Raw genomic sequence first — 19,533 nt, forward strand, 5'->3', positions numbered from 1 at the left:
ACATCTATCAGCCAGATCTGGTGTCAGACTCTACGCTCAGCATCCCTCACTATGACACAGCCGCAGCCCCAGGGCGGGTGACATTTCCTTGTCTCTAATAGCCTGCTCGTCTTCTGCCAGACCTGTCTCCATCTCTCCTCTCTCCTGTCTCTCTCACAAGCTACCTCTTCACCATTCTTTGGAAGTGTCTCTGTACCCCCTCCCACGTCTGTCTTTATTCCGCCCCCTCTCTGGGTCTTCCTCTCCACTTCTCTCCCATCTGCGACTGTCTCTCCACCCCCATCAGATTACTCTCTGGTTTTCTCTTATGTGTCTCTCTCTCCTTTCCTACCTGCCTTCACCTTCTCCCCCTTCCCCGTCTCACTGCAGGGTGCTGTGGCTTCCCCACTCCCTGTCTGCTCCCGGGTCTGTCTAGTCTTGCCCCCTGGCTTTCTCCCTCCCCTTCTGGGGACAGGACCTGGGTGGCAGCAGCTTGGCTGTGAGACACACTTGGCGTACAACAGCACTGACACTCACACACCCAGACGACCATGTGGAAGTGAGAGACACAGAGGGGGGCCGAGAGCAGAGGTGCTGGGGGAGCCCGAGAGAGCTGCCAATGCGGGGGGTGCGGCAGGTGAGGGAGCCAAGCACAGGGGGCTCTGCAGCAGGGGTGAGGGCTTCCGGCCAACAGTCAGAGAGGGCAGGGTTCTGCGTCACCCTCCTCCGTGAAAGAAACTCAGCATCCAAATAAGCAAGAGCTGGAAGAGGTGAATGAGTTCAGGGGCAGCCATCTGACCTGAAAAACTTTGGGCAAGTCCTTCTTAGCAAGCCTCCATTTCCCTATCTGGGAGAACGGTCCATTAAAAAAAGAAAAAAAGTATTTATTTTTTAATTGAAGGATAATTGCTTTACAGAATTATGCTGTTTTCTGTCAAACATCAACATGAATCAGCCATAGGTATACATATGTCCCTTCCCTCTTGAACCTCCAGGAAAAAGGTCCGTTAAAAAAAAAAAAAAAAAAAACCCTTTTAAGAGAAACTTAACATCAACCAAAAAACCTTACCTAGGATCTCAATATATAAAACAGATATATTTGCAGGGCAGCAAAGGAGATGCAAACATAAAGAACAGACTCATAATCACAGCAGGGGAGGAAGAGGCTGGGATGACTTGAGAGAGCAGTGCTAAAAGAGAGCAGTAGTACACACGACCACATACAAAACAGCCAGCCAGTGGGAGCTTGCTGTGCGATGCAGCGAGGACTGGTGCTCCTGACATCCCAGAGGGGTGGGGTGGGAAGGGAGGTGGAAGGGAGGTTTAAGAGGAAGGGGACACGTTTATACATCTGGTCCATACTGATGTATAGTAGGAACCACCAAAATATTGTAATTATCCTCCAATTTAAAATAAAATGATTTTTTAATTAAAAAAAAAAACATAAATGTTAATGTTTGGCAGAAACCAACACAATTCTGTAAAGCAATTATCCTTAAATTAAAAGATAAATTAATTAAAAAAAAAAGAAAACAGATAAAAACTGGGAATCCCCTGATGGTTCAGGGGTTAAGACCTTCATGGCCAAGGGTGCACGTTCAGTCCCTGGCTGGGGAACTAAGATGCCGCAAGCTTCGCAGTGCAGACAGCAGATAAATAAAATGGATAAAAACAGGACTGTATAGGTCCTGCCATAGGATGTGGCCACAGAGAGCCCCACAAGTCAGCCTTCCCTCAAACTCCATCCGGGGTCACCCTGAGGAACCTCCATGGGTGTGGTTTGAAAAACTCAATTCAGATGACGTTGAAAAGTTTTGAGTTCCATGAGACCACTTGCCAGCTCCAGATATGAAAACCACCTTGGCCTAGAACTGCTCTCAACAGTCCCCAGAACACTGGCCCGGGAGGATGGAGGCAGCTGCCTACAGGGCGGACTGGCCTCCACCCTCCCGACAGGGGAGGCAGGAACAAGCGTCAGGAGGCTGGGGGCGGCAGGGCTGCCACCCAGCCCCCTGGGAGCAGCGTCCCCCTGCCAAGCCCACCGCCTGCCGTCACCAGCCCCTCCCCAGCACCTTCAGAGGTGTCAGGAGGGGAGCAGCACGTGTGGCGTGAAGAAGTCGGCCTGGGCTGACTGCAGACGTGACACCTGACGTGCTTGTGGAAGCTCAGCTGCTTGGAGAGAGTGGGGTGGTGGTGGGGGGGGGGGAACTGGTGGTTTTTCTCATCCTGGGTCAGAAGGGTAAGAGGGGTCGGGAGGAGGAGGCCAGGCAGGTCTCTGGGCACAGGGAAAGCTCTGGGGGCCCCTCACGCCCACTTCCAGGCCTTCTCTGACTGGCCCCAGGAAACGCTAGCCCGGGGGCAGCAGAAGCTTTCGGGTGGGTCCCCACTCAGCAGATGACAGCAGGCAGCTGGTACCTCTGAGGCTGGGGTTTGACTCTCGGTCCACCCTCACCAGTCTTGCGACTGGGGCAAACAGAACATTCTGAGAATCAGCTTCTTCAGTTGCATTAAATAAGGGGAATGATAATATACTTAGTGCCACAGAACTGTCCACTTAAAAGTGGCTAAAATGGCAAATGTTATGCTGTGCATGCTTTCCCACAATAAAAGGCAGCATCTCCCATCTGTGATTGCTACCAATGATTGCTGCCCCACAGGCATTTAGAGAAGTGTTAGGGGAAGGATGGCTGGTGTTTGGCTGGTGAGGGTGGAGATGGAGCAAGCGGGTGGGCAAGGCCATTCAGGTGAGAGGTGTGCGGTGTGGGGGGGTGGGGGCTTACACACAACAGTGATGTGTAATAAACTGCCCCCAAAGGCCTGAGTTCAAATCTGAGCTCCACAGTTCACGTGCCAGATGACCCAGAGTAAGCTGTCCAAGGCTTCAGCCCAGGCTTCCTCCTTTGTGTGAGCTATGGGCCAAGTTACAGAGGCTCCAGGCAAGCGTGTGCTCCTGGGGAGGTGGGCGGGGGGTGTCCTGGCTCCCTGCACAGGCTCTGGGGGGAAGCCCGGACTGACCTCTGATGCTACCTCTTCCCACTGGTGCCTGACCCCCCAACCTCCCCCAGGGCTCCATTTCCAGTTCTTAGGTGGCTGGGGCACAGACAGGGCTCTTCCCAGGCCTCAGTCACACCCTGGGCTGGAGGCTCCAACCATCTCTCTGCCAGTCTCTGGCTGACATTTCCTGACCAAAGCAAGTCTGCAATGCGCCTATGTCTGTCACTCACTTGGCAAGACTCCGAGGCTGCACCTGGAAACGGGGACTGGGGGATACCTGTATTGACCCTGGGGCGCCTAGTGGATCAGAGGAGACAGCTGTGCATGGAGAGCACGGAGAACAGCCCCTGATGTCACAGAGTAAGGGCTGCATAGACAGGAGCCATGGCCGCCGCCGCCGCCGCCTCTGTGGGCCTCTCCCCTTCTCCTCTGCCCAGCTTCCCACGGAATGTCAGGCCAACCTACACAAGTTCCAGATAGAGCTCCCTCCACCAGCTAGGCTCTGTGACCCCGAGCAGACGAACACCCCATCTATGTCCAAAAACGATTCTCACCTCAGAGCAGTACGGCATCTCCAAACCCTCTCCCCAGGCCAAGGGGGCAGTAGACGTGGGCTCAAAACACGTGCCCCACCCTGGATTCCCACCTTGTATGCACGAGCGTGCTGTCGCTTCAGTCATGTCTAACTCTTTGTGACCCTGCGGACTGCAGCATGCCACACTCCCCTGTCCATGGGATTCTCCAGGCAAGAATACCGGAGTAGGTTGTCACATCCTCCTCCAGGGGATCGTCCCCACCGAGGAATTGAACCTAGGTCTCCTGTGACTCCTGCATTGCAGGTGGGTTCTTTACCACTGAGCCACCGGGGAAGCCCGGATTCCCACCTTACTAGTCACTGAACCTCTCTGTGCCTCGATTTTCTTCTCTATAAAATGGGGTAATGGTAGTATCTGCTTCTTAGAGGTATTACAAGGTTTAGGCAACTTTTTACACATAAGGACCCAGAACAGTCCCCAAAAAAGAGTGACTGCTGTGGAAGGGTTAGCTAACATGACCCCTGTATCATCTTAGGTGGAAACAGTCTCGAGTTCTGACAGCCTCTGTGGGATGGCTTCAGGCCAGGGCTGGGGTTGCTCTGGATTGAGACTCTGCTGATGCCCAGGTTCATGGAGAATCCACAGACGGGCAGCAGACAGAGGCTCTGTGTGCAGAAGAGGCTGGCCTCGGGTTGTGTTCTGCCACTGGCCAGCCTGGGAGGAAGCTGGCTCAGGGAAGGAGGACAGCAGACCAAACAGGCCTGTGCATGATCCAGACGGGCCAGAAGAAAGCAATCCGGGCTGGCAGTGGCCCCGCCGGCCCCCTGCAGACATCCTCTCCTTCACTCCTGGCATGCGTTGCCAGAAGCTGTAGAGGTGACAAGACTGAAGCTTGGAGAGGCCTGCCCACAGCCTGGACAGGGCGGAGTTGATCCCAGGGGCACGTGGGCTTCCCCTAGTGCTGGGCTAAACCTAAATGTGGCCACCTTCAGGCCCTGTGGGGAGCGAGGTGTCAAAAGACCCGAAAGAGTTTAATAGCCAGAGCCTGTAGAGAGCTCAGCACCTTCCCCTCCACATCCGAACCATGAACAAATCCTTCCAAGTCCAGCCAGTATCCGCCACTGCTCACCACTAACAGCACCCTGCCTGAGCCACGATCTCACATTTACTACAGCTTCCTGACTGCCTCCTTGCCCTGGTCCCAAGTCTGTTTCAATACGGCAGACAGAGGGACCACAATAAACGTCAGGCTGCACCTCCTCGACATCCCAAACTTCCAACAGCCTCAGCTCCCCTACAGTAAAGGCCAAAGTCCCCGTCCTGGCCTACAAGCCTCCTCCTCCCCTGGTGCCTTCTGCTCCAGCCACACTGCCCTGTGGACACATCCAGCATGCTCCTACCCCAGGACCCTTGCTCCTGCTGTCGTGTCGGGATTTCCTCCCCTTGGTCTCTGCAATGTTCCCTCTCACTGGAGAGGCCTTCCCTGAACCCTCTATTCAGCCCCAGCCTGCATCCCCTCACCCTGCTTCCTTCTTCACCGCAGACATTATATGTTTACTGATCTGCTTCCTGCCTGTCTTCTCCCACCGGATCAGGGACACCCTGCCTGCTCACGGCTGCATATCTGGTTCCGGCACCAGTCTCACAGCAAATATTGAAGAAGTGTGCTGAACGACCGCAGCATCACATGTACAGGTGCTCCTGCACACACTCACACCCAATCCTGGAGGAGCGGCCCCACCAAACCAGCCTCTGCTGAACTGGACTCCACCCTCATTGGAGTCTCGTGTTACCCAGAGCCTGGGCCCTTCCTCCACCAGCAGGCAAGGGGGAGGACTGGTTTCCCACGCAGCCTCAAGCAGGGTGACTGCTCCCCTCCTCTTCTCTGAACCCAGACTCACAGGGAAAGGCCTGGGTGCAGGTTTAAATCCCTAGGATAGCGAGGGTCCCCACCACTCCGCTCTTGTGATGGGATTGACACGCCTCCCCCAATACTCTCGAGCCACTGGCTGTTCCCAGGATACACCATGGCCAGTTGGGTCTCCCTTCATACCTCCAGTTCCCTTGGGAGGAACTCTTAAGTCTTTAGAGACCAGTTCAAAAGTTGCCTCCTGGACAAACCTCACTCTCAGCTCAGGCTTCCCCAAGCCCAGATCTCGGGACCCTGGCTCAGCACTTCAATCCCCACCCCTAGACTTTAGCCTCAAACTCATCTCTCCTCGAGCCCTTGAGGCTCAGGTCATGCACATGTCAAGTAGGTTCACTGGCCTATGGATCACCCTGGAATAAGGGAAAGTGCGTAGATTTGGGGGTTGGTCAGGAGACCTGGAGTCAAAAGCCAAAGGCCATTCTTTATTACTCCGTGGGCCTTTGAGTCTCTCTGAAACTCAGTCTTCTCATCTGTAAAACAGGGATGGTAGAGTGTCCACATCACAGAGCTATTGAAAGAATTAGAAACAACAGCTGCAATGTGCCTGTGCTTAATTAATGGCACCCCACTCCAGTACTCTTGCCTGGAAAATCCCATGGATGGAGGAGCCTGGTGGGCTGCAGTCCATGGGGTCGCTAAGACTCGGACACGACTGAGCGACTTCACTCTCACTTTGCACTTTCCTGCATTGGAGAAGGAAATGGCAGCCCACTCCAGTGTTCTTGCCTGGAGAATCCCAGGGACGGGGGAGCCTGCTGGGCTGCCGTCTGTGGGGTCGCACAGAGTTGGACACGACTGAAGCGACTTCGCAGCAGCAGCAGCACGACTACTATCAGCGGCCACGGGAACAGTGTTAGAGGCAGGGCCCTGGGCCAGGCACATGCAGCACGGCATTCTGCCCAAACTGAGGGTCCATCAGTACTGCTGGATGGTAGGATGGGCCCTGATCTCAGGGAGCTGACCCAGGATGTTACATATTAGGCTCTCCTGTAGTTCAGGGATCGGTGACCTATGCCATCAGCCTCAGCACAGCTGGCTTCCTAGTCTCTACTGTGCCCCACCCAGATGGCTTGGGAAGTTCCCTGGAAAAGCAGGGAACTATGCCCCTAAAGAACCCAGGACACAGCAGCAGTGACAAGTAAGATCTCAGAGGCCAAGCCAGGCTCTTTCCCTTTTCCTTCTGAGGAAGTGAACAGGGCCCAGTCAAGCCAAAACAGAAACTGTATTCATCATGGAACGCTCCCACACTGCCCTAGCCCCAGGAAGTTCTGAAGTACAGTTTACAGGCTTTCCTTGTGACTCAGTAAAGAATCCACCTGCAATGCGGGAGACCTAGGTTTGATCCCTGGGTTGGGAAGATCCCCTGGAGAAGGGAAAGGCTACCTACTCCAGGACTCTTGCCTGGAAAATCCCATGGACAGAGGAGCCTGGTGGGCTACAGTCCATGGGGTCACAAAGAGTCAGACACAACTGAGCGACTTCACTTTCATTTTCTTTCTTTCACTTTCACTTACTGGAAAATCCTATCAAACTGAGATTGACTCAGCCCTTCAGCTCCCTCCACACGCCAGGCCCTATTAAATGTCAGAGATGTCCCCAGCTCTGTGACTCTATGACCCCAGCCTACTCAAGGGCTGGTGAGTCAGGCCCCATCGGTGCTGTTGGATAAAACAGGACTAATGAGGTTGAGTTCTCAAGGTCAGTTTGGAAAGGGCTGGTCCATCTTCCAGGGCAATCTCAGTCCTATGAGCCTAGGTGACAGAAGGGCCCTGCAGGGGCGGGGGTGGTTCAGAACAGACTCCTCCCAGCACTGGCCCTGACCAGCCCCTTCCCAGGCAGAAAAAGCTCAGAGGAACATACAACAGGCAGGATGGTATACCTCCCTTGTCCCTCGTCCCACTGATGTGGCAGCTGTCCCTTTGGGGACTGGGAGCCCAGGGCAGTTTCTGGGACATGGTTGTAGACCTGGAGTCAGAAGACAGTTCCTGCTGAGTGAACCTGACCTCACCTCCCAAATCTCAGCTTCTCTGTCTGTAAAACGGGGCCAACAACCTCTGTCGTTGAATGCAACAAGTGTGAGCTGTCAAATGTACACAATTTTTGGTCTCACCCACACCCTTTTCCCCAAACAAGTCAGAGTGTCGGAGAGCTCGGTTTCCCACAGCAGGTAAACTGAGAGCCTACAGCGTGCCAGCCACTGTGTTGGCTGGGGATATTCACTCAGGGGGTCCACGTCTGGGAAGGGAGGCTGACAGATAAAGGCACAGTGCCACGCTGCAATCAGCACTTTCAGGGAGGGGTGAACAAAGGACTGTGGGCTCCCAGAGAAAGGAGCATCTGACCCAGGCTAGAGTGGGGGAGGTCAGGAAAGCCACAGGGAGGAGGAGCCATCTGACCCAGGCCTCTGCATCTATCAGCCGGAGGCAAGGAAGATGGGCACTCCGGGCTTGAACAGAAGCCCAGAATCTGGTTTAAAACACAGGCCCAGCCCACAGGCATGCGTGCTGACCTTACCCCTAGGGCCCTGCCCCCAAACATGGGTACCAAGCCTCCAGACCTCCCCAGGGCATGGTCTCTGCAGGCTCCTAACCCGAGGGGATACTTCTTTGCAGCCAGGTGAAGAAAGGAATCTGCCCTCATGCCCACCTCAGCCCCCTCCCCTGAAGGAGCTCTCCAACTGGAGGATATAGCTTTCCTTTCTCTGAGCCCACCCAGGTCTCTGCCTCCTGCTGGTACTCATTCTCTCACCGAGGGCCCCTAACTGTCAGCTTCTCTGGGAAGTTACTCTTAGCCTTTTTCTTCCTTGGGTTCCCAGAGTTCTGTGTACATTTCTCTAGAACTCATGCTTGAAAGTGAAAGTGAAGTCGTTCAGTCCTGTCTGACTCTTTGCAACCCTGTGGACTGTAGCCTACCAGGCTCCTCCGTCCATGGGATTCTCCAGGCAAGAGTATTGGAGCGGGTTGCCATTTCCTTCTCCAGGGGATCTTCCCAACCCAGGGATCAAACTCGGGTCTCCCGCATTGGAGGCAGACACTTTAACCTCTGAGCCACCAGCCTGGCCTCTAACATTTATCCATTTCCAGACTCATTTCCTGAGCAGAATGACATGGGATCTAGGTCTTCTACTATTTTGAATCCTCACCCAGATCCTGCCCCTAATGCTCTCTACCCCAGCATTTTATTTACTGACAAAGAGTCAGGCTTTGCAGCTCTGAGACAGAATGAGAAGCCACATCAACTATTCTCAAGCAGTTGATAAAATTAAAAATCAGAATCACTGTTCTTTATCCTTCTTATGTAAACAGTAATAATAGTTAACACTGATTTACTGAGCATGCCTGTGCTCACCGTTTTAAGCCCTAAACATACACTATTTCATTTAATCCACGATAACTGTACCAAATAGGCACAGAACTATCTCCATTTGCCAAACGAAACTGAAGCTCTGCCTTCATCAATATCATAAGATAGTCCTGGGACCCAGGAAGTCCAGTTCATGAGTCTGTATCCTTCATCATCAGGCTATTATGGACAGGGTGCTGCAGGGACTCAGATGGGACAATATTTAGCCTTGGGCAGGGGCGGTGATCCAGAGGTGATGCTGCCTGAGCAGAGCACTAAAGGTCAAGTAGAAGGTAGGCAGCAGATAAGAGGAAAAGGGACTTTCTAGGCAGTGGGGCTGGTGCATGCAAAGCCATGGAGACACAAAATGGCAAGGTGTGGGCAAGCACATCCTGCAATGTCATATTATTGGACCTCAGGGTACACATAGGGTAGGAGAGAGAGCCGTGTAATCTGTGCTAAAGATTCAGCCTTTCCCATAGGCACTGGGAAACCATTCAAGGGTTGTAAGCAAGGAAGTGACATTATGAGACATCTTTTTCAAGGACCACAAGAGTTACAGTTGGGACACTGGGTTGCAGGCGGCCGTGAACTGGAAGTTCAGTCACCGCAATCATCCTGGTGAGAAACATATCGACAAGGTGCTGACAACAGAGTCAGAGGCATGGGACCATGTGCGAAGCATGTTAGGAAGTTACTGGACTAGGTCACCTCTTAGATATGAGAACTGAGAAAAAAGAGGAAGTATAAGATAATTCTCAGGTTTCTGGCTAGGATGGGGTAGTTGAGAACAAATGAATCTGCAGGGGACAAGATAAATTTGAGTTCAGACAGACTGAGTGGCAGCTGAAGTAGAGCCATCCAACTGGTAGCTGGATGGCCAAGCCTGAGGCTCCAGGGAGGGGCTTGGCTGAAGCTGGAGATCTGGGTGCCTTTCTGGTATCCTAAAGTTGAAGCCAGGCTTCCCAGGTGGCTCAGTGGTAAAGAAGAATCCACCTGCCAATACAGGAGCCGCAGGACACTCAGGTTCAGTCCTTGGAGGAGGAAATGGCAACCCACTCCAGTATTCTTCCTGGGATAACCCCATTGACAGAGGAGCCTGGAGAACTACAGTCCAAGAGGTCACAGTTACACACGACTGAGCCACTGAACACAAACGGACACAAAGCTGAAACCATGAGAGTAGATGAGACCATCCAGATTAAGTGTACAGAATAAGGGGCTGGGCAAGAAGAGATTGTGAAACGGTACTTCTGCAGTCAGAGGAGTAGGAAGAAAATAAGGGGAAGCTGACGCGGAGGAAGCCAAAACGGGGGGAAGGGGCACATATCCACTATATCAATTACGAGTTAGTGTCACTGGTGTTATGCACCTTTAAGAACTCAAGAAAGATATCAAAGAGCCCTTCTGATGTCCATTAAGAAGTCATTCACTGCCATTTCCCAAGGAACTTGAGGGAGCCCGGATGACAGTGAGACGGAGACCTACAGGAACTTGCAGATATTTTCCTGCTCATTTTTAACCCTGCTACTGCTACTGCTAAGTCACTTCAGTCGTATCCGACTCTGTATGACCCCATAGACGGCAGCCCACCAGGCTCCCCCATCCCTGGGATTCTCCAGGCAAGAACACTGGAGTGGGTTGCCATTTCTTTCTCCAATGCATGAAAGTGAAAAGTGAAAGTGAAGTCGCTCAGTCGTGTCCGACTCTTAGCGACCCCATGGACTGCAGCCTACCAGGCTCCTCCATCCATGGGATTTTCCAGGCAAGAGTACTGGAGTGGGGTGCCATTGCCTTCTTAACCCTGACACCTCCCCATATCCAGTTCTTGCTCTTAATACCCAGACACCACCCCCTCACAGTGAAAAGAAAAGCTTTGGAGGGCGATCCGGGACGCCCTTCCTGGACTCTTTCGAGTGGGTGGGGCCGCGGACTGTCAGCGCAGGAGACCCCTTAACCTCGCGCGGGGTGGAGCTGAGGAAGGGGGCGGAGCTGAGGAAGGGGGCGGAGCTGAGGAAGGGGGCGGAACGTGGGGAGCAGGGGGTGTGGGAAGGGTCGGACGGAACCACGAACGGACACCCGCTAGGGAGACGGGATCCGCTGGCAAGACGTAGCCCTTGTACCACCACCTGGTCCCAGTGACCTCTTGCGGACCCACCTGCTCCATGTCAGCCACGACCCCAGCTCTTCCTACCCGCAACCGCAATCTGACTCCACCGCCCCAGCAGCGCCTCCGAGCGGAAAGAGATCTCCCGACGCCACTTCCGCCACTGAGTCCGCCCCCGAGAGCGATCCGGGACGTGCGTAGGACTGCAGCCCCGCCCCTTCCCCTCAGCCCCGCCCCCAAGCCCTCGGGCCCCACCCCCCGAAGTCCGGAAGTGGGGACTGAAGCCAAAGTTAGGCTTGAAAAGAGCTTCCTAACGGTAGCGGGGATTGGAAAGAAGCCCAGAGACATCATCCTTGTTGGGCCACGAAAGCCTGGCACTATGGAGAAAAAAGGGTCTTCCCCAGGGGAGGCCTGTGGGGAGAGGGGTGGGGACGGGTCCTTTGTAGGATTTCAATTACTCTTGAAGGACTCCTCTCCCCCACCCACTTTCAGCCATCCTTACCGGGATCTAGAACTCCTAAGGTCTTCCCCAAAAGGGTTTGGAGCTTGTCTGCAGTCAAGGCTCCAAGTTAGAGGACTGGACACTGGGGTCGAGGACCTGACTCTTGGATGACCACCACATAGGGAAACCTGTTACCTCCTCCCTCTCCTTTCCCCTGAAAGAGAAGTCTCAGCACAGTTATTTACAAAGATTTATTACAGGTTCAGGCCGGGAGTCAGGGAAGAGGGGAAGGGGACAGAGCAGCTGGAGGACAAGGAGAGCTTGGCTCCCCCACCATGTGCCCCCCTAAGGACTTATTATACTAGGTGGCATTCCTGGCATCAAAGCACACATAAAATGCAGCAAAGCAGTCTCTGCCAGTCCATCTTCCAGGCACCCAGGCTGGGAAGCAGGTGATAAGGGGAAGATTTACCAAAAGCTGAGGCCGTGGAAAAGATGCCTGAATTCTGGGCCCTGGTAGAAGGCAGTGAAGGGGTGATGACTTGGAATTGCCCAGGGGATGGAGAAAGATCTATGGGCACTTACAAGTTCTCAGTATCCCTTTTCCCCAGATCTTAGGGTCCGGCCCTGTGGGTTTCCTACGCCCAGGGGAGAGGGTCTAGGGAGTAGAATTGTGAAGGATGAATCTTTGTCCCCCATTTACTGGATTTCCCAATGCAAGCTCTCCCATCCCACCTCCTGCTGGGTGTATGGGGGAATGACTGGCAGGGGTAGGCATCAGGCAGCAAGTGCCCAGGGACTCTGGGCATCAGCCGAAGTTGGGCAGACAAGCAAACACAGACCAGCCTTAGTCTTCTAAAAGTCAGAAGCCGCAGCCCTAGCAAGTGAGAAGCAGGGTACAAAATAGGGTGTGAACAGAATGGGTTTCTGGAGAACATCAATGCCTCCTCCCACTTCCTTCCAGGAGATGCAGGGCTGGGTGCCTATGTGCCAGGCTCAGGGTGGGCAGGGCGCTGTGGCTCCTCCCCGGGTTCTGCAAAGCAAGCAGAGGGATTTAGGGCCTGGCTATGCCCACCAAGATCCCAGCCCTGCTTCCTCAGCCCCCCACTCCCAAGTCTCACCATTCAATGCTGGGTCTTCCACTTGGTCCTCAGAGCTTCCGTCTCTCTGGGGCCCATCCAGAGGAGGCGGGCGCTCCCAGGGACCCTCCAGACCTTGGCCATAAGTTGTCTTCTGCCCAGCTGGGGACAGGAAAGAAGGGATAAAAACACGAGCTCTGAGTATCCAGCTGGCTGTCCTAGAACATGAGCCAAGTCCAGCTGCTGGCTGAGACCAAGCTTTCTGAGGGTGTCACAGTGGAGTGGAGTGAGCACTGGACTAAGACAGTGCCTCCAGCAACTAACCACATGTCTTAGATAAGTCATTGTTACCTCTCTGAAGGGGCTGGTAGGAGGGAAGTTCTGTAGACTGCCTTAAATAAGATAATAGTTAACACCCAGTACCAGCACCTAGGAGCCACTCCAGGCTGGGTGGCAACTGATATTTGTTCCTTGGTCATCTTGCCGTTTGACCCACTGCCTTGCCGCTCTCCTGAGAGAACAGTCTCCTCTCACCTCCTCTTCACCTGTTCCGGTGGTGTCAGTGGGAATCAATTCAGCTCTTCCAGCTGAAGCTTTTGCTCCCACATCTGATGCCCCCACTGCCAATACAGAGCAGAGGCCTATGCTATTTTGAGGCAGGGTGCAAAGAGTGGACACTGTAAGGAGGGATGGTTGGTTATTTTTCATCCCCATAAATAATGGGACCAAAACATTTGAATGTGCATTCAGAGGGTGAGAAGTGGCCAGGAAAAAATAGCCCTGGGAGGGGCTGAGATCTTCCTGCCTAGGAATTCTTTGGGTCTTGGGACCCGGCTGTGTAGATTTTGGGATCTGGGGTCTCTAGCTCTGAGGCCTTCTGTGTCGGTCTTAGGCCCCTCACTGGCCTCTCTCTTCCCAGGCAGTTGGGGTTGGAGGTGCAGACAAGTGGGTTGGTTCTTGAATCCTAGATTCTCCATCCAGACACTAGAGGGCACCCTCTCACCTCCAGCCTAGGAAATTAGAAAAGAGGGAGAGAACCACAGGTTCCTGGAGAGAAGGTATCAACCAGTCCTGTGTCTCCCAGCAGAGACCACATCCTGTATCCAGAAATGCAGGCAATGGGGGCCCTGGACACTCTTAGTCCTCTATCCCTGATCTCTTTACACCTCCCAACGGCCATGGATGGGAAGTCCTTTCTTGGGTCTAGCCTCAAACCTCATGTAGCCTTGCCTTAATTTTTAGGGAAGAGAGGAATTACTAGGGAAAACCTGATAGGGAGAGCAACGGAGTCAAGGATGGGAACAGCCCAGGTGTCAGGTAAGGCTGAGTGTGAGGCATCCTGTGGGGTGAGAGAGTGAGAAGGCCCTTTACATGTGGGAGAAATTGTAAAGTGGGAGGGGGTGTCCCAGGACACTCAAGGAGGACCCCACCCAAGCCCATGATTGGTGAAACTCAGGCTTCACAGCCCCTTCCGCTTACCAGACCCCCTGCTGCCCTTCAGGACTTCCGCCTGGCTGTCCTCCTCCTCCTCTTCATCCTCCTCCTCTTCCTCCTCCTCTTCCTCTCTTGGGTAGCCCAGTTCCCGCAGCTCCCCCAGCTCATCCTCCTCCTCCGAGGCCTGGTTCTCACCCAGGTTGCTGATGGACTGCAGGTGAGACTCAGCAATGCGCTGGACGGCTAGCACAGGGGGACCAGGAAGGCACGGGTCAGCCAGGCCCGAGAAGCAGCCCACAGCACAGGAGAGGCACGTGGCCCAACCCTCAGCCTCCTTCCTGGGGGCCTGGGGCAGAGCTCACCCCTGCAGGGGTCTAGTTCAAACAATACAGGCTGCTGGTCAGCCTGCTGGGGGCCAAACCAGGGCAGAAGCAGCAGGGGGTAGACTCTTGATCCTGTTTGGCTCTTAAGCTGTCCAAAGATGCTGGGCCCCAGAGGCCAGCCCCAGGCATCTCCCCACGCCATAGGGTGCCAAGCTGGACAAGACCAGGCGGGCACAGCAACAGCTTAACATTCCTTGGCTGGGGGAGCTTGTCTACCAGCTACAGCCCCTGGAGAAGGTACTGGACTGGTGGGCCGGGCCCCGGGGCATTTGTCCCTTTCAGTTTCTAGGGGAATGCCCAGCCTGCTCACCGCTCACCCGGATCCTGCCTGCCACCCCATACTGGGCTTGGTCCCCACTCCCTGGCACTGCTCCATCACAGATGCTACTCCACACACCCCTGCCCCAGGCTCTAAGAGGCAGGAACAGCTCTGAGACTGAGGACACAACAGTCTGCAGCCAGTGACGTCCTTGCCTGGGGATGCAGCCTGCTCAGACACGGCCCCCACAATCTTGACCCACATCCCCAAGCTTCAGCTCCCTGTGCAGTGACCTAGAAAGCGGCAACCACCACCCACCCCCCCAACACCACCAAGGCCTGCTGGGATAGGACCTAGGAAGGGAACAGTGTGGGCAGCTGGAGAGAAGTTTCCAAAAGATGGAAAGGACGAGGGGGTTCAGAGAAAAGGGCCAGGGCTGGAGGACTCTGGGAGAAAGGGAGGGGCGAAGGGGACCCTGGGAGGCGTGGCCAGGGCAGAGGCAGCAGGGGGCCGGGAGCTGGTGGGATTTTGGAGCGTTCGGGTTACTCGAGGCCCAGAGACCAGATGCTGAAGGGCTAGGGGCTGGGGTTGCTACAGCTGCTTCCTAATCCGCAGGCAGCCCCTCCCCTCAAAAAGCCCGAGGGGGTAGATCCAGGCTGGAAACCTCCTGTACAGGGAGCAGGGCCTGGCTCTCCTGCCAACTCGGGGACAGGCACAGAGGGTGTATTGTGCCTGCCTGCTGCCCCATCTGGCCCCAAGCTCCACCCGGTGCTTCCTGCTAACTCTGGGCAAACTACCCAGGCAATAAAAGCACAATAAATTGCCCTGCCTTGTCCTTGGGGACTCAGCAAAGCTTCACCTTGAGCCAAGTGCAAGAGCTCGGCCTTGGAGAGCCCTCTTCAAGCCAAGACTTGGTGTCTGCCCTTCCTTGCGGACTCTAGGCTTCTCCCCCAACCAATCCCCCAACCCTGCCAGGGGCTTTCCTTTGCCCAGAAAGGGGCGAAACCCACAACATACAGTGCCCTAGAAGTTCAGAAGGGTCCTCTGAGGGTTGGGGAAAGGAGGAAGGAGGAGAGGAGGTGGCAGCTCAAGCAGCCGGGGGAGGAGAGTTCAGTTCTTCAGTTCGTGAGCCGCAGCGACAACAATAGGTGCGTGCAGCCCTGTGCAGGGCCCCGTGAGAGCCTCCCTCGTGCCTCGCCTGCCTCCTGCCTCTCAGGGCTCTCTGGGGTCTTCCCCCCCTCCCTCCCGACTGCCTCCTCACTCTGTCTCCAGCTCTGGGACCCTGAACTCCCCCCAACTCAAGTCTCCCTTTTGGAAGCTCCAAGGTCCCCAGCACAGCCCCTATCCTGGCCCCCTCCCGGGGCCCTGCCTCTCCCTACTCAGACTCTCCCAGGTCGCAGCCCAAAAGGGCCGGGAGCATGGGGGTGCACATTTCTGGCCAAGGCAGTCTGCCTGGGAAGCACCCTGGTCTGTTCTCTTCACACCCCCCCACCCCGCCCCTTGCTCACAACCAAGAGTCCAAGGGTGGTTCTTCCCTCTCATGTCCACTTGCCCCCTACTCAGCCCAGGGTGTGGAGGAGAGAGACTTCTCATGTTCTCTCCTCAGAAGATGGCACCTCCTCCCTCACGCCTGCTTCAGGGGCTGGCCTCCCCCACATCCCTACAGGTCGGAAGGCCTTCCAAAAGCTACACCCAGCGCCCGCTTGGCGTCTCCGCATCCCCTCTCCTCTCGTCTCCTCAGTCCCTCTGCTCCCAACTGAGGCAGGCGGGCTGACAGCTGCACCTGTTGACCTCGGCCGGTGGTTGGGAGCTCACTAAACCCAAGGACGGAGCTCTCAGCACATCCTTCAGGCCTCCATCTCTCCCTCCATGGGAGGAGGGGGCTGGCCAGGCCAGAAGAGCTGGAGCTGAGCTGGGGGTGGGAAGGTATCCTAAGGCTTAGTGAGGAAGGGAGCCTCCCCACATGCCCACCTGGCCCACCTGTTCCACCAGGTGTCTCTGCCTCAGCTCCCCCGCTGGAAGCCAAGTCTCCAGGCAGCCCTGAAGACCCCCTGTGATCTCACACCTGCTCCTCCCTCTCCCTGGAATACCCCTCTGCCTGGCTCACCTATTGAATTCCTATCCATCCTTCAAATCCCCTCTCCTCTGTGGCTCTGCCAGATGCTTTGAGGTGAAGGCCCCCAGGAGAGCTGAGGCTAGATCTTACCCTTATTCCACCCCTACCGGGGGGCCTGGCATACACCAGGCGCTCCATAAGAGAGTGCTATAGGAATGACCTGCCTTTGGGGATTGAAAGGAAAAGCAGGAACAGAAGCAGCATTGGTGTGCAGACCTGTGCAAAAGGCCTGGGAACGGGAGGGGAGAGCAAGGGGTGCGACCCAAAGAAGGTGCCCTGGGAGGGGGGAGGCGGTGGAGGTGGTTCAGCGCATGCTTGCAGAGGCGGCAGAGGGCTGAGTCTCTATGTCGAGGCCTACCTGTTACGTACCTCTTTTCTTTCAACCCCGAAACCTGATTTTCAGACCCACACCACCCTTTTCAGCCTCGGGGAGCCTTGTTTTTCCAAGGCCACATTAAGAAAGAATTGGTCTCTAAGTGGGGGTTGGGATGGGCGCACAAGACAATCCCTCCCCATCAACGAAAGCGCCACACTCCCCCCACCCCGCCCCGCACACCCAGTGTCAGCCCCTTTCCAGGGGCCAAGGGGACAGGCAGACCATGGGTTGGGGAGTACCTTTCAGCGAGGGGGGTGTGTAGGCACAAGGATTGGATCTCTTCGACTTGAGGTGGTGCCCCTCTCCTGAGGCTCTCTGCCGGGGAAGTGCCAGGTTAAATGGGCTCACAGAGCCCCTTCCTGTAACCCTCCCTCCACTCCCTTCCCCCAACCCTGCCAGCCGCCCAGGGCAGCTGCGTTGGCTAGTCCCGCCTCGGCCTCAGGTCCAGAGCTGTTCCCACCAGGCTGAGACCAGCTGCTGGCTTTGGGAGGGGCACCACAGCCACGGCCTGGCTCAGGGCGGGGACCCTGGATTCTGGAGGCCCAGCCTGAGTCTGAGCAAAGACAAGGGTAGAGGACGATCTGTATCCTGGCACCAGGCATTCTCACCAAGGTGCCAATTGATATGCTAATGTCCTCCTGGGTGGCACCCTGAGCTAGCTGGGAAGTAATCCCCTCCATCCCATCACCAAGGGCCTGGCATCCCTCCTTCCAGCTGCCCCTGGAAACTCACCTGGTGGGGTGAGGCCTCCTCCTCTGGGGAGGCCACCGGTGACCGAGCCAGGAAAAAGAAGAGAGAAAGAATCCGAATTATTGGTACTTTCCCCCCAAATTCAGTCAGTCTCTGGGCCCTTTCCTTCCCGGTGTTGGGAGGCGCCTGGTCAATAAATGAGCCCAGTGGAGTTGGGCTCCTGGACCTTAACCCCCCATTCTCCATTCAGTCTCCTACTCAAGGGACTTTGGCAGGGGCCCCCAGAAGGCATCACAGTTAGGGTGGGGCCAGGACTAGGGGGCAGGGAAGGGGCCCACCTGGTGAGGAGTGCTCTGAGAGCCGGAACAGCATGGCAGGGGTTGGTCTCCTGCGCCGGATCTGAGGAGACAGAGACGGGGAGAAGGCAGGGCAGGACAGACCCTTGCAGCCCACTCCCCACCCCCCACCCAGGCAGCAGGGAACAAACTGTGCTTTGGAGTCCCCAGGGAACCTTTGAATCAAAGACTGTCAGAGCTGAAAGGGACTCCAGAGCTCACCGAACCCCCTCATTTTACCGAGGTGAAAACCCAAGGCTCAGAGACTTTCAGCAAAGAGCTCAAAGCCACACAGCATGCCAAGGCAGAGAAGGGCAAGAAAAGCCCACCACTGGCTGCCAGCCAATGCCCATCTCTCTCCATGGCTACTCCAGAACCACCACCTCCCTTCATATCTTCCCCTGCCATGGCCCTCCCTCTCCCCTTTATGAAGACATCAGACCTCAGGACCCGACGCTGAGTGTGGAAGGTGGCATTCACGTGGCCCTGCCCACCTAAGGTCAGCTCAAGGGCTCCAAAGAAACCAGACTCAGCTGCAGAGGGAGGCTGAGCCTGAACAGCAGGCACCTCCAGCCTCAACCTGAGGCTCAGATGTGCACCTGAGCCCTGGACCGCCTGGGACCTGGGTCTGGGCCCCTTTGGCAGTATCACTCAGGCTGTGGAACTCTTCACCCAGTCCTCATAAAACCTCCAAAGTCGCCCTCCTTGGAACATGAGCCAAGCTGAACAGTGGGGGGGGGGGGCACTGAGTACTCCCAGTAACTCCCCCACCCTTCCCCCTAGCTTGGCAATCAGATCAACTGTCAGTTAATTAGGTCCTCTTTGAGCTCCAGGGAAATGCACAAAGAGAACCAGGTGAATTATGCTGAAACTGCCACCTCCCCCTGCCAATCTCCCAACACTGCCCTCCAGATCAAAAGCTGCTTGGGCTGGGGATCAAACCGGTCCCCCAGGCACCCCCCCCCCACCACAATGCCGTCTCTCTGCAAAATGCCTTGGCCCCCCTCTCACTGCTCTGTTGAGTACCAGCTGCTTCTCAACAACAGCAACAAGTGAATGGCTAAGTGGAGGGGGGAGGCGCCTGCACAAAACTCATGTCTCTTTCGCCATCACGCCCCACATCTCATCCCCACCTTTGGAGGCCTCCGGTACCCAGTGCCCAGGAAGGCTGTCCAGAGGACTCAGGTGTCTGTGTGAGGACTTCTGGCTTCTGGGATGACTGGTAATCATTTCCCTCTCCACCCGCCCATGTTGTGGCTTTATCTAGCGGTTAGGACAAAGCTCGGGTGACCCCAGCCCAGGTATGCAGGGTGAGACTAGAGAGATGGCCAGAGCGTGCGGCAGGCGGGCGCAGGCCCGCTCAGTGTAACGGGTCAGGGGACCATGTTGTCACACCAGCGGTCCCCGGGGGACCCCAGAGAAGGAGGACACTGCAGGGTCCAGAGGACAGTCCTCCCACTCTGGGGCCGCCAGGGATTCTCCCGCCCCGGGATCAGGTGAGAGGCCCCGGGAAAAAGTTACAGGAGTCTCC

General features: G+C 55.7%; 2 protein-coding genes across 2 annotated transcripts in view; both read right to left on the minus strand.

Annotated features, from left to right (window-relative positions):
- The window catches only part of STARD3 (StAR-related lipid transfer (START) domain containing 3), a 25,015-nt gene extending 13,935 nt beyond the window's left edge, over positions 1-11,080 (minus strand). The window contains exon 1 of the mRNA XM_010842664.1: positions 10,940-11,080. The gene's annotated coding sequence lies outside the window, so the exon portion shown is untranslated. The remainder of the gene's footprint in view (positions 1-10,939) is intronic.
- Positions 11,081-11,566: 486 nt separating this feature from the next.
- Positions 11,567-19,497, minus strand: PPP1R1B (protein phosphatase 1, regulatory (inhibitor) subunit 1B). Its single transcript, XM_010842665.1, has 6 exons — positions 18,006-19,497; positions 17,710-17,732; positions 17,217-17,292; positions 13,889-14,086; positions 12,452-12,571; positions 11,567-12,363 (listed from the first exon to the last, which is right to left on the minus strand). Exons 1-6 carry the CDS (start codon positions 18,037-18,039, stop codon positions 12,314-12,316), a joined length of 501 nt encoding a protein of 166 aa, XP_010840967.1. The 5' UTR covers positions 18,040-19,497; the 3' UTR covers positions 11,567-12,313.
- Between the last annotated feature and the right edge of the window lie 36 nt (positions 19,498-19,533).

This window comes from Bison bison, unplaced genomic scaffold (assembly GCF_000754665.1).
Source record: "Bison bison bison isolate TAMUID 2011002044 unplaced genomic scaffold, Bison_UMD1.0 scf7180017864180, whole genome shotgun sequence".
NCBI classification, from domain to species: Eukaryota; Metazoa; Chordata; class Mammalia; order Artiodactyla; family Bovidae; genus Bison; species Bison bison.